The sequence below is a fragment of the Carlito syrichta genome, unplaced genomic scaffold (genome assembly GCF_000164805.1).
Source record: "Carlito syrichta isolate Samal-C Ts95f unplaced genomic scaffold, Tarsius_syrichta-2.0.1 Scaffold303311, whole genome shotgun sequence".
Taxonomy (NCBI): Eukaryota; Metazoa; Chordata; class Mammalia; order Primates; family Tarsiidae; genus Carlito; species Carlito syrichta.
In genome coordinates this window covers 101,005-116,247 of record NW_007247407.1, presented here as the reverse complement: position 1 = coordinate 116,247, position 15,243 = coordinate 101,005, and the positions used below count along the sequence as shown (strand labels likewise).

Sequence of the window (15,243 nt, the reverse complement as noted above, 5' to 3'; positions counted from 1 at the left end):
ACAATAAATCAAAAAAATCAGCCGGGCATGGTAGCGCATGCCTGTAATTCCGGCTACTTGGAAGGCTGAGGTGGAAGGATTGCCGGAGCCCAGCAGGTCGAGGCTGCGGTGGCCAGGAGCAGCCACTGCACTCCAGTCTGGGCGACAGAGTGAGACTCCAACTCAAAAAAAAAAAAAAAAAAAAAGATTGTGGGGTGTCCCCATTTTTAATCTTTCTTTTGCTGCTTTCCTCCCAACAGGGGCTCTAGTTGCACAAAACTGTGAGACAGAGTGGTAGGGTAAAACTCTGTGTGAACTCCACCTTTATGGCCAAAGGAACCAGGAAAAGGGGTTTCTGGTGGAAGGAGAATATAGAGAAAATCTTGGAGGGGAAGATCTGAAAAAGGGGAGCCCCTGTTTGTGTGTCTGAAAAACTCAAGACTTGGGACATATCCAAAGAACACAGCAAAGGCTTTGAAACTAAACTGCAATGTACACCATGGCCCAAGTCCCAAACTTAACCCCTGAATGGTTCATGCAAGCAGTAGACCCAAATAGCACAGCAAAAGTTTGTGAACCTGAATTCACATTAGAACCACCTCCATATTAGAACCACTTCCTAAAGAAAGTTAGACAGAGCTTGTGGTCTGAACCTGAATGAACTGATTGCAGGATGCAACAAACAAATGAAAATCAACATTCTTTAGGGTTTCTAAATATAAATATTAAGGATGTCTAAGATGCAATCCAAAATTATTTGGGATACAAAGAAGCAAGAAAATCTGACCAGTTCTCCAATCAATCAATTAAAAAAAATTTAAAAACATGACCAATTTTCAAGGGAAAAAGCAATCAACAAATGCCAACCCTGAGATGGCCTATATATTAGAATTATCAAAGACTTTAAAGTGACTGTGACAACCATGCCCCATGAGGTAAAAGGTAGGCACCCTTGAAATGAATGGAAATACGGACATTATCAGCAGAGAAATATAAACTATAAAAAATAAAAAGTAGAAATTTTAGAAACGAAAAATATATCTGAGGTTAAAAATTCTACTGGATGAGCTCAAAAACAAATTGTATATGACAGAGGAAAGAATCAATTAACTCTAAGTAGATCAATAGAAATTATCCTGAGTAACAAAGAAAAAAACAGTTTTAGGAAATGAGCAGAGCCTTGGGGACTTTTAGAACAATAGCAAAAACTCTAACGTTTGTATCATCAGAATTCCTGAATGAAAGGAGAAAGACCTTGTTGCATTAAAAATATTTGAAGAGGCCAGGTGCAGTGGCTCAAGCCTGTAATCCCAGCACTTTGGGAGGCTGAGGCAAGAGGATTGCCTGACTCAGGAGTTTGAGACCAGCCTGGGCAACTTGGTGAGACCTTACCTCTACAATAAATAAAAAAATTACCCGGGCATGATAGCGTGCACCTGTAGTTCCGGCTACTTGGAAGGCTGAGGCGGAAGGATCGCCAGAGCCCAGCAAGTCGATGCTGGGGTGAACGTGAGGGTGTCACTGCACTCCAGCCTGGGTGACAGAGTGAGATTCCAATTAAAAAAAAAAAAATTGAAGAAATAAGCCAGGTTTGGTGGCTCTTGCCTGTAATTCAAGCACTTTGGAAGGCCAAGGCAAGAGGTTTGCTTGAGTACAGGAGTTTGAGACCAGCCTGGGCAATATAGCGATACCCTGTCTCTAAAAATAAATTTAAAAATAAAAGGTACATGGGTTGTAAGAAATAAATAAAACCAACTATATTTTCAGACTGTCTCATTGTCTGCAAAATCCCATGGCATCTACAAGAAGCTCCTAGGACTGAGTGAGTTTAGCAAGGTCAATATACAACAATCAGTTATATTTCTATTCTGTATCAATAAGCAATTGCAAAAAAAGTAACGTTTGCAAGAGCATCTTTAAAAAGAGAGAAATACCTATATATAAGAAAATGTATGAGATCTGTATACTGGAAACTACACAGTAATGATGAGAGAAATCAAAGACCTAAACAAATGGAAAGATATATTTATGCATCGCAAGGTTCAGTATAGTTAAGTTGACATATAGTCAATGAAATTCCAGTCAAATTCCCCGCAGAATTTTTAAAATGTATGTCAGCAAGCTAATTCTAAAATTTATATAGAAAGGCAAGATAATTTGAATAGCAGAAACAGTGATTAGATCCAAGGTGAAAAAAGCATTTCTGATTACATACAGGAGAATTTCCCCAAAGATTAAACAACAAGGAAACGCTTAACTCTGAGCAACGTACTCTTGATCCTCATGAACTGTGTTAGTTTGCCAGGGCTGCCGTAACAAAGTCCACAAACTGGGAGCATGAACAACAGAAATTTATGGTCTGAACACTAGAGACTAGATGTCCCAGATCAATGTGTCAGTAGAATTGGTTTCTTCTGAGCACTGTTAGGGAAAATCTGTTCCATGTCACTCCCTTAGCCTCTGATAGTTTGCTGGCATTCTTTGATGTCTCCTCGTCTTTGGATTCCTGTCTTCATCTTCACACGGTATTCCCCCTGTTTGCATGACTATCTCCAAAATTTCCCTCTTTAAAGGATACCAGTTGTATTGGAATAGGATCCAGCCAAATGACTTTATCTTAACTAATTATATCTGCAGTAACCTGTTTCTAAACTAGGACATCCCGAGGTACAGTAAATCTCCTACATACAAACCTTCAGGTTGCAAACTTTCAGAGATGGAGACATGCGTTCACATGTCCAATCACGTATGTTAGTTCATGTTTCTAGCATATATCGTTACATGTGTGCATCCTCTTCAAATGGTTGTGCTTTTGTGTACTTTACTGTATAGTAATGTATAGAGTATAGCACTAAGTCCAGGATATCCAAGTCCAGGATATCCAAAAGCAAGTGTAAAAACTGTATGACTTAAAATGTTTTCTTTATTTTTTGTGTTTTTAATGTATTATTTGTGTGAAAAGTATTATAAACCTCTTACAATACAATACTATATAGCTGGCTGGGTACTTAGGCTAATTGTTGGACTTATGTGTGAACAAATGATTTATGAACACATTCTCAGAATGAAACTCATTCGTATGTAAGGGACTCACTGTACTGAGGATTAGGGCTTCAACATGCGAATTTTGAGGGGACACAGTTTAGCTCATAACACTGATATGGTTTATTTTAATCTGCCCATAGATGCTTGCACTTGAGAGTGACTTGAAAATGTGAAAAATCATAGGATAGATAGACAGCAAAAACAAATCCTCGTTCCCCTCTAGTCTTGTGGCTGCTTCTCTGGGGGTAACAGATTTCTGTATCTCTGAGGATGGATCTGGTGAATGTACCTCTTAGCAATGTACCTCTTAGCACAAGGTCTTGGTGGCTGCAGAAGTTGTGCCCCTTTCTCAAGCCGGTAGAGCAAGAGGTCAGTGCTGGTAATATTTTGTGTTGGTTCCCTAAAGGCATCCAGGAACAAGCATGTCACACAGAGATAGGCTTTGGTAAGTCATCACTGTTTCCAAAAGTTCTCATGGGAGAGAATTAACTTCTTAATGTTAGGGGTAGCCAAAAATAATAGCAAATATTTGCTGTCCCAGATGTATACATGGTTACCCTGTTCCTGTCCATTATGGCATTAATGCTGGTTTCACATGTAGATGGCCGTGGAATGTTGCAGACACCAGCTCCTGGAGACTGGCTATTAATGATGAAGGACTGACAGCAGTTTAGATTATGGTTAAGGGCCAGATCATCCCTCTTTTGCTCATTGAAGTGAGGTTGTGGGGGGGGCAGATGTCCCAGCATGTCGAAAGCCCAGAAGGAAAAATTTAGCCCCACTCCCACCCAGGCCTCTTTCAAGAGATGCTGAGACCTATATCCCTTCCCCTGTAGAAATGTCCCCGACAGGCATGGCTGCCCAAGGCTCTGTGAGGTTTGTCTTTTTATATGTCATTAGTTTGTAGAAATGCCATAACCAGAAATGAAGAAAAAAGGGGGAAAAAATACCATTGTCCCATCACAGGCAATCCTTGCTAATATTTTAATGTGTTTCTCCACAGTTTATCCTATGTTTATTTGGTTGTGAATAAATTATAACAATGCATTTTATATGATAACTGCTTTGTTAATATTTCAACCATCACCTAATTATCTTGTGGAGGAACTCGCATTGATTTAACTAGGATCCTGTTGTGGAAGGTTTAGTGTGTGCTCAACCTTTTTGTGCGTTTCTCTGCCATTTTTCAAAGAGGAGCACATTCTTCTGTGACCCTGAGCTGGGTTATAGGTCCTTGCTTGACAGTGTTGGACATCGGCATGGTTTTCAGAAGATTAATTTATTAACATCTCTACAGAACTTTTGGCCGCCTGTGATCTTAAAGCGAAATACTCATTCAGTGACTTTTATCTGGAATGTTGGAGCTGATTATACAAGTGTACTCCAGGACTGCTTAAACCCAAATTGTGTGTAGTCAAAGCAACTAAATGCTATTTGAAAGAAACAAAAGAATATTATCTTTACAGCATGTGAGACCAAACTGGGGGACACGATTGGTGTCAGCAACCATTTGTCTGAGTCCATATCTCATTTGTATGATATGACTTCACCCAGTCGGTTTTGTGGTCATTGAATAGCTATTTTTCATCTTGGTCTGCTATATTAGCAGCTCTTCTAAGCGCCAGCTAATGCTATTTTCCCATGCAGAAGAAAAACGTGGTTCAGCATAAGGACACAGGAGCTCTTTATTGTTGACAATGAGCCTTTATTTCCCGTATCTCATTAGGATGTTTTGGGAGGCGAGTGCTGAGCACAGTGTCAGGGGCTGCATTTTCGATTGATTTATGTGCCAGTATAGAATTAATTGAGTCTGGACACAGGGCCTCATTTTCTTGGACATGTAGCAGGTAATCGTGTTTCTCCTGTACATTTGAATTGCTCTCCAGATGGTCTGTTGTGAAGGATTTATCTTTAATATGATTGATCAGAAGCAAACGACCTCAGTATGTTTGCATACACACTCTGCAGTGCAGAGTCGCCAGCCCCCACCATAGGGATGGTTAACTCTCTGCTGGCCACACTCCTCCTGGGTTCATCGAGGACCTGGACTTTGGTCTGTCACCAAATGCAGCAAAGAAAGTTTTAAAGGGCCCTTGATAAAGACTCTGGAAGGTGAGAAAAGGCCTATAATGTCCTTAGAGAAATATCACAGCATTATTTTTTATTTAAAACCAGGACATAATCCTGGTTTAGGAGGGGAATAGTTAGTATCTTAGACAACTCAGGCTGCTGTAACAAAAACATCATAGATTGGGTGGCTCAAATAGCAGACATTTATCTCTCACAGTTCTGGAGGGAGTCCAAGATCAAGGTGCTGGCAGATTGGGTATCTGGTGAGGGTCAGCCATCTTCTTGCTGTGTCCTCACCGGATAGAAAGGGCAAAGCCGCTCTCTGGGTCTCTTTTAAAAGGGCACTAATCCCACTCATGAGGACTCCACCCTCATGACCTAACCAATTCTCAAAGACCCCACCTCCTAATACTGTCATAGGGGTGAAGGACACGAGTGTTCGATCTGGTGGTCAGATTATGTCTATTCAGCTAGGAAATACGGTGTAGCCATGAAAATGATGTCTATGGAGGGTTTTTATTACTTATCATACTATGTTAAAAGAAAAGAGAACATGGTTTTGTGTTTACAGTAAGTTCTCAGCTATATAAAAGACATGCTCAGAAAAAAAGCTGGAAAGAAATATGCTACAAAACTCACCGTCACTATTTATGGTGGAACAACTTTGAGTGGGAATCCATTCTTCCCTGTATTTCCTGTTAAAAATATACAGCAAAACAGATCGTAGTCCCCATTGCTGGGAAGCAGTGTGCCCTCAGCAGCAGTCACCTCTGGAGTATAAAATTGGCCCACATCAGTTTAGCAGATGATGTCTAGCTTAGTCATATCTCCGGTTCTTTCCCACCCTCCTACAGGGCAGCTATCTCCACATGACCGTCGTACCCCCAGAAGGAGTATGCAGGCGAAGTCATTGCAGATCTTTTCCCCAGAGGTTGCCTGTGAGAGCCTGGCAGCCTGGGCAGGTGGGCTTTGGTCCCTATGTGGAACCTTCCTTCAGGCACTCAAGGGCTTTCTGAAAAAGTTGATTATAAATTGAGGTGTGTAAACAGAATCCTTTCTCATCAGGCTGCAGATTGCTTCCACGTGAAAGGCAATGCATTAGTTTCTTGCAGGAGTACACTTTGAACTGAATTAGGTGTTCTAAATCCAGCAGAAGAACTGTTTCTTTAAAGAATCACTTCATTCCACTAGTCCTTGCCCATCTTTTCTTTTCACCTCCTCTTGGCCACACCCTACCTTTCTGATCTGGGTATTGTCTACTGTTCTCTGAATAGCCCTGCCTTGCCAGGCCACCCACATTTACCCCTACTTAAAGAATCAATGAGAGCTGCCTTCTCTCCCCACCCCTGGGAATAGGGGAAGAAGACTTGGAATGTGGCCAGCCTGGTGTTTAGGGAATGGCCTTGTACTTGTTGGCAAAGAGATCAAACCCATTCCATGGGCAGTGGGGAGTCACTAGAGACCCGCAAACATCTATTCAAGTGCAGTCTCTGGACCATCTACAGCAGAGCGGCTTGCCACTCTAGGGCCAGCCTCTGGCCTGCCTACTCGGAATCTTGAGCCATGAGTCTGCACACTCCCCAGGTGGACCTTGTAGCCACCTAAGTGAGTGAATCATTGTGCTGGGGGAGTAACTTGTGACTTTCCACAAGGTCCTTGGACCTCTCCCCTTTTTGCAGACCCACCCATATCCCATTGCAGAGATGTACTTTGCATACATAGCCAGGTTCAGTGTCACCTGGCCCCAGCCAGTCCTGTCCCCCTGTGTTAGCAGAGTTCTCTGTTTCCCATCTAAAACATACATCTAGCTAGGTGTCCTTTCCCTTAACATTTCATTCAAAACTTTCCCTACCTCCCTGTATGTAGTGTTTATGGAGTTTATGCCTGCATGGGTTACTCTCCTGTTTAACCCACTTCAAGCTCTGCAGGCAGGTACTGTCATTTCCAATTTCCCAAGGGGAGAAGGCCATTCTCCGTAAAATATCTTGCCCAAGGCCTTACACTAAACAGAGGTCTGAATTGAAACGAGGACCTTCAGTCTTCATCTTTAACAGAAGGGCTGTTTCTCTTATTTCACAAGTGCCCCAGAAGGTTAAATGTGATTCTGCAGAGTCTTTGAAGATGTGTCACCTTCCTGAGCAGTTGCCGGGTGTCCTTTACCCTTTGTATCCACAAGAAAGGGGACTGGATCAGAAGGTCTGTGGTGTCAAACTCTAGAAAAGAGCTGTCTTTAGCCGCCACCAGCATTGTAGTCAATGGTGAAAACACAGGATCATTAACAGGGCTCAGTGGAGCCACATTGCAACCCAAGGCAAAAGGAAGAATCAATAATGCCAATCTTATCTTTATTTGAAATTTTGTTCATCATGGATTTTTTTGTATTTATTTTGATATTTAAAGCATCACATGAAAATATTTATTTTGATTCCTGAGTTTTTTGGTGCATCACATATCTCCCCTTGGTTACTTTACTGCTGAAATAAAAACATTTTCATGAGGAGTAAGCTGAGGATGCCTCTTAGTGCCACTCTTTTTTTTATTGTTTTTTTTAGCTGGAGTCTCACTCCATTGCCCAGGCTGGAGCACAGTGGCACACTCATGGCCACCCCAGCATCGACCTGCTGGACTTTGGTGATTCTTCCGCCTCAGCCTTCCAAGTAGCTGGAACTACAGGTGCACGCTACCATGCCCGGCTAATTTTTGATTTATTGTAGAGACAAGGTCTCACCAAGATGCCAAGGCTGGTCTCAAACCGACGGGCTCAGGCAATCCACTTGCCTCCACCTTCCAGAGTGCTGGGGTTACAGGCTGAGCCACCGAACCCGGCCTTAGCACTACTCTTAACTGTACAGGGAAGTGCAGGGCAAGGTAGGCAGACATCTGATGCTGGAAAAGAGAAACAAAATGGTGACTATTTGAAAGTGATGTAATTTACCTAGAGAAACGACATTATCAACCAAAACCATTTGGATTTAAAAATAGTTTAGAAAAACATAGCTTTACAAAATCCACGTCGTTTTTCTTCTTCTTTTCTTTTCTTTTTTTTTAGTTTTTTTTCCTATATGCCAACAATAACCAGCTAAATAAATAATGGGACAGAAAATCTATTCACAACAACCACAAAAATAATATATCTAAGAATAGACTTAATACGAAATGTAAACAACTATGAAGAAAACTACAAAGCTGTTGAGAGACACTTAAGACTTGAATAAATAGGGAGACGTATCTTAGGTGAAATTGGGCATAAAGACCCAATATTGTAAGTATGAAAAATTTCCCTAAAGTAATTTATAATGTGAGGCTACCCAAGCCAAAATTTCAGTGGAAAATTGGGAGTATTTGGACCCAATAACTCCTAAGTTCATTTGGGAGAATAAACTTGAGAAAGCTGGGGAATATCTAAAAATAATAATAATGAAGGAGAACTTGCCTTATGTAGTGTTAAAATATACTATAAAGTCATAGTGATTAAAATGGTGTGGTTCTGTTGCTGGACAGATAGAAATAGTATAGACCAGAAACAGACCTAAGTTTATGTAAGAATTTCATGGATGACATGTGGATTGACCATCCATCCCAATTTGTTGGGGATTGAGGGGTTTCCTGGGACATAGGACTTTCAGTTAAAACTGAGAAGGTTGGTCACCCTAAGGCATGAGAAAAAGAATAGTCTATTATTTTCTTATATAGCAAAGGGTATTAGAATACTTGAGTAAAGTAGTGGTACTCAAACTTTACTATACATTGGAATTATCTGGGGAATCTTGATAACTACTGACACATGGCTCCTACCTGAGATGCTCCAGGTTCATGGGTATCAGGTATGACTTGGGCATCAAGAGTTTTAACAGGTAACAAAGTTTGAAAATTGCCGAGCTAACTATTTGGGGGAAAACTAAGCTGTTCTATATCTTATATGTGTTTACTTTTCCAATGAGTTAAATATTTAAATGCAAAGAATAAAGAATGCCACATGGTGACCAGATTTGCCTGCCTCATGGGAAGATGCTTGGCCCCTCCCACAAGAATTCTGGAATCCCTGCAGCTAAGGGTGGGTGCAACACACAGACTGGGGAGTTTCAGGGGATCACCTCTTTCCTGTGGCTCCACAGGGGCAGACATTTTTTTCCTAGAAGCAAGCGGAGCTAGCTGAGGATAGTCCATCTCTGTCCATACCTAAAAAATAGAGACACCTTCTCACATGTCAACAATGAAGTCCCAGATGGCCAAGCTAACTGCTGCCAGCTCACCAGAAGATCACTCCCACTTTATCTAATCCTGCCCAGTTATCCACTACTCACTGAGAGGCCTGCACTGGTGTCACATGGACTCTTTGTCATCAGCAGGAGCAAAGTCAGGTCACATGCTACATCTTACTGAAAACTAAATTCATGTTTTGGAAGGTCAAATGGAGGAAATACTTGATACCACACAGAAAAAGTATGATGAAATGGGTGCTGTGAGTATAAAGTTAAGTGATTTGGAGGACAAATCTCAGAGCTATTCCAGAAGGAGAAAGAGGTCATGAGGGAGAGAAATAAAAGAGAAATAGAAGTAAGCTTCTGGTAGCTAAAGTAAGATGTGGGACTTTATATGGAAAGAGCACACCAAATGAATCCCACATAAAATTAATGAAAAAGACCTTCATCCAGACATATCCTGATGAAATTTCTGAACTTTTCTGAAAGTGTCTATAAGCTTCCAGATAGACGGAATCGATTTTTATACCAAGGTGAAACAAATCAACTTAGTATTAAACTGCATATCTATAAGCTAAGAAAATGGCAAAACAGTGTTAACAGACTATTGCAAATAAGGATGCAATCCAAGAACCTTATACCCAGCAAAGATGTCATTCTGTGTGAGACAAGAGCCATTTTATAGACACAGAAGGATTACTACCTATCTGAACAAAATGACTTTAACAATGACTCTAATAAAATAAAAGTGAAAGCAACAAATACTTCAAGAGAAAGAAATACAAAATTTATAGGAAGCAGTAGTGAGTGATGAATTGTGTAATAATAGTACAAATTATGTGGTTGCTGGTAGTGCTGTATACCTGGAATAAATTATTTTGAATGATAAATAAATCTTTTGAAGGCTTAGGGAGAGGACAGGAAACACTGGTGGAAAATAAAATTCTGGTTCTATTTTAATTCCCCTACAATATCTTCAGTGTTTTAGTTTTTAAAAATTTGGATAATGTCTTAATAGGATTGGAGAATGTTTCATGTTACTGTAATATGTGTATTTTCGTCCTTACATCTTACATTGGCCTAGAGGATGTTTTACATAGGTGTGGGTATACATATGTCTATGTGCATATTATAAATTTTATCTTTCAAGTGACAGAGAATTTCAAGTTCAGATAGTAGGAGGTACTGGGTACTTTCGTTTGTTCTCTAACAAGAATGTGAATCCCTACAGTATGCATGGCTTGGTGTCAGGGCCTGGGGAGAAAGAGGGATGCTGTAGAGATGGTGCCACTCCTCAGGGAATAAGAACTGTGCGCTCACATGCCGGTAACTGATGGCACCATCTGCTCTCCGCCATCCTGGCAGTCAAGATGTGAAAATCTGGTTGCTTTTAGCCATTGCGTTTAGCACATACTTCTGAAGGGCCATTTTGGGGGATGCTGTTCCTTGAACGACCACAACTGTGTCCAGAAGAGTTGTGGTTGTTAAGTTCCTCATAACACTTTTTCAGCTTGACCCTTTGGTTGGCTATCCCCTGTGTATATATGAGACATCTGGTATAAAATCGTGTGTTATCTCTGAGGCATCTCAGTGTTCTTGATGTGTGCTCTGGGCTACCAGTGTTTTAATGAATACTGACCCCCTTGTTCTCTTCCTGGGAACGGCTCCTTGGGATCGTCCTGCCAGTTTCAGGGTTTAGGGATCTCAGTGACAGTTTTCCTAGTGTGGGACATCTTTGTAGTTTGCAGGCCATTCTGGGCAAGTGCTATGAATCTCTCAGCATCCTAGTAATGCTACCAGCGTGCAGTCATTTGCGAGCCCCAGGTGGATGGCAGAGTAAATGCAATTTCTTTAGGTGGTGAGCTTCCTTGGAGTGAATTCATGCACTGGAAGCATGTGGCTCCATCAGTAATTTTGCTCACCCTCTGTGTGTCTGGACTGGATGAGGCAATTATCTCCTTCTCAGTTCTTCTGGGAATATTCATAATGCTGTGACTCTGACCATCTGGTAAAAACAATCTCATAACAAGATGCATTTTGGACACCACTACAAGCAAGGTCCTTTGGAGGATGCACAGTGTGGAAGACCTTGAGTTTATGTACCAAACTAAAGAGGCATGATGGAAGGAAGAGAGGACAGGGAACACTGGTGGAAAATAAACTCCTGGTTCTGTTTCAGTTCTCCTACAATATTCTCAGTGTTTTAATTTTAAAAATTTGGATAATGGCTGAATAGGATTGGAGACTGCTCCTTGTCACTATAATATGTGTATTTTGGTTCTTACACCTTATATGGGCCTGTGAGGCGAGTTCAGCCTGGGCAGTGACTTCCCTGGGCCGCCCATCACTCCTCTTCCGTCTTCACTCCCTGCTCCCATCCGACTCAGATCCCATTGCTTTTACCACCTCAGTGACTGCTGGTCCGCTTCTCCTCTTTCATCTCCACTGTTTTAGTTTAAGCCCTCCATTCTTTTTTAAAAATTACAGCAAAATAGACATACCATAAAAGTTACCATTTTCAATGTTTTTAAGTGTTGCAAGTTCTCATTACTTAACTGAACTACTGGAGTAAGTGGGATTTTTTTGTTTTTGTTTTAGTAAATGAACTTTGATGTGAACGTAAAGGTATGTTTAATGTAAAATTACAATTTAAAGAATAAAATGAACATTTGGGGAACTACTCAGCTTAAGAAATAGAGCATTAAGCAAATTTTTGAATGCCCCTTTCTGTTTTCCCAATGCTAGCCCCTTTCTTTCCTTTAGAGGATAGATTAGCCTTTCCACCGGTCTTCCTTCCTCCAGTCTCTGTCCTGCTGCTGGGCAGAGATGGGATTAAAAGAAAATCCTACATATGTGTCACTCGCCTGCTGACAATTGCCCAATGACTGCATGTGCCTTAGTTTCTGTTGCTATGACAGAATCCTGGAGACTGGGTAATTCATAAAGAATGAAACTTCATTTCTCACAGCCTGGAGACTGGGAAGTCCAATATCAAGGTGCTAGCATCTGGTGAGGGCCTTCTTGCTATGCCATCCCACGGTGGAAGGTGAGAGAGTGGGAGAGCAAGAGCTCACTTTTACAACAAACTCACTCTCAGTGAACTCACTCCCTAGATAACGACACTAATCTATTCATAAGGGCTCTGCCCTTGTGACCTAATCACCTCTTAAAGGTCCTCCCCCTAACACTGTTACATTGGGGATTAAGTCTCTGACACATTAACTTTGGGGGAAACAGTCAAGCCATAGCAATGTGGCTTGGGGGATCCAGTGCAGAGGCCTGGGCAGGCCCTCTTCAGGTGTGGCTCCTGGGCTTTCTTCAGTGCCCTGTGATACCAGGTCACATGCCCTGCAGGCTGCAGCTGCACTTTCTGTTCCTCTTCTCCCCTGGCTGGCCAATGCTGTCCTCTCTCCTGATCTACCATGCTGGGGACTAGTGTTGAACTTATCCGCATGTTGCTCAGCCTAGATGATTCCTGTGCATCTGGTTCCTTGGTGAACACTGGTTTGGAGGAGGAGGGAGAGGATGGGACAAGCCTGTAGGGAGTGGGCCCAAGATGGGCTCCCAGAAGTTGTGAATTTAGACTGGGGAGAGGTAATGTCCCTTGTCACTGGTCCTTAACATGTCTTCTGGATGAAAGCATCTTTTTGTTTGTTTGTGAGCAAACAGCCTGATTTTAGGATTATTTGTCTTGGTCACCTGGATTACCCAAACTAAGAGGGCATTTCACAGAAGTCAGGAATGAACTGGTATGTTCTGGGGAAGAGGGAGCACACTGGCGAACCGTCCATGCTTCCTTTGCCTTCTTTTCCTGGAGCTCTGTGTGCCCCCTTTCTCGTTGGCATGAATGTGGTTGTTGCTGATGAATGAGTCAGCTGGGTTGGGCATGTCACATTATCTGAACAGATGTGCGGTCACACTGCTCTGAGAAAATGGGGTGGGGAGGCGTTCTGGTGGCTGGGAGCAGCTCTGTGTGAATCTCAGGTTGGCTGTGCTTCTTGGGGTTCTGATTCTGTTCTTTCCAATGTTCTTCCCCACAGTGGCTGCCTCCAGGTGATGATGGCCGTGTGAGCTTCGCCATGGCCCACCGGAAGCGTCAGAGCACAGCAAGCAACATGTTGGACCACAGGGCGAGGCCGGGCCCTATTCTGCATGACCAAGAGCCCGAGAGTGAGGATGCTGAGTTGCCCTTGGAGGGGTACGTGCCCAAGGGCCTGGAGCTGGCCACCCTGCGGCCTGAGAGCCCCACGCCTGAGGAGCAGGAGTGCCATAATCACAGCCCCGATGGGGACTCCAGCTCCGACTATGTGAACAACACCTCTGAGGAGGAGGACTATGATGAGGGCCTCCCTGAGGAAGAGGAGGGCATCACCTATTACATCCGCTACTGCCCTGAGGATGACAGCTACCTGGAGGGCATGGACTGCAATGGGGAGGAGTACCTGGCCCACAGCACGCACCCTGTGGACACCGATGAGTGTCAGGAGGCAGTGGAGGAGTGGACGGACCCGGCGGGCCCACACCCCCATGGCCACGGGGACGAAGACAGCCAGGACTACCTGGAGGGCCACCTGCCCATCGTGGAGGACGAGCCCTCCATCCTGGAGGCCCACGACCAGGAAGAAGATGGCCACTATTGTCCCAGCAAAGAGGGCTACCAGGACTACTACCCTGCAGAGGCCAACGGGAATGCGGGCAGCGCCTCCCCCTACCGCCTGAGGCGCGGTGACGGGGACATGGAGGACCAAGAAGAGGACATCGACCAGATCGTGGCTGAGATCAAGATGAGCTTGAGTATGACCAGCATCACCAGTGCCAGTGAGGCCAGCCCCGAGCATGGGCCCGAGCCGGGGCCTGGGGACTCCACGGAGGCCTGCCCGCCCAGGGAAGCCGGCCATGGCCCCAGCAGGCACGAGGCAAGGCCCAAGTCACTGGACCTCCCTCCTGAGGCCAAGTACCCTGGAGACCCCCAGAGAGGCTTCAAGACCAAGAGCAGGACCCCAGAGGAGAGGCCAAAGTGGCCCCAAGAGCAGGTAGGCCTCTGACTGTCCCCAGGGAAGGGGCAGAGGGGTCCGAGGGCAAGGGTTGTTCTGCTGTAGCCCCCGCAGGTGCTGAAGCCCGGGCAGCGGGAGGGATCAGGTGCCTTATGGTTCAGAAGGTGAGCTGAGTTCTTCATCTGTTCAGTTGTGTGGCATGTTGTGTGGATGTTCTGGCCACTCTTATGAAGACCCCTCAGATTCAGGAGTAAATACCAGGGAAGTCTCATCAAGGCTGATTGGCAGCTAGTGTGTCTCCCAGAAGAGGCCTTCCTACTCCCACCCCAGAAGAGGTTTGGTTTCTTGCCCTATGCCTTAGATCTGCTCATGGTGGGAGTGTGTGTGTGGCTACCCCCAGTCTCAGGTGGTTTTCTTAGGCCAGCAGAGCCTCAGCAAGGATGCTAGATGCTGTGTTCATGCACTGCCGCAGCAGTGGTCGGATGGCCCAGGGGTGGGATGGCCCAGGGACAGGGTGGCCCAGGGGCAGGGTAGCTCAGGGGCAGGGTGGCCCAGGGGCCGGGGCAGCAGCCTGAATTTCACAGTGGCTACATCTCTGAAAGTCAGGAGCCTTGACCTGATGGGCAGTTAGCTGTGAATAACTACTTTGCAAATGATTATTTGAAAGTTTGACAAAATCTTAGAGAAGAAATGCCTGCTAATGAGGGAAATGGATGTAAGCATAACTGTATTTTTAAAAGTATAATTAAGTAAGCATGTATTCTAATAAACGCACTTTAAAAGCTGCATTCTCCCCTCCCCTCCAACAAAATGAAACCTCCGCTGTGAGTGTATAAGGAAGATGTGATTATTGGATTTGTATAAACTCTTGGTCAACTATGTGGACTGCTTTCATTTTTTTTTTTTTTTGAGTTGGAATCTCACTCTGTCGCCCAGACTGGAGTGCAGTGGCC

General features: G+C 43.8%; 1 protein-coding gene across 1 annotated transcript in view; it reads left to right on the top strand.

Moving 5' to 3' along the window:
- The window catches only part of APBA2 (amyloid beta precursor protein binding family A member 2), a 137,385-nt gene that overhangs the window by 57,033 nt on the left and 65,109 nt on the right, over window positions 1–15,243 (top strand). Inside the window, exon 3 of the mRNA XM_008058357.2 lies at window positions 13,337–14,329. Within this exon, the coding sequence (XP_008056548.1) occupies window positions 13,376–14,329 (954 nt within the window). The 5' untranslated portion in view covers window positions 13,337–13,375. The remainder of the gene's footprint in view (window positions 1–13,336; window positions 14,330–15,243) is intronic.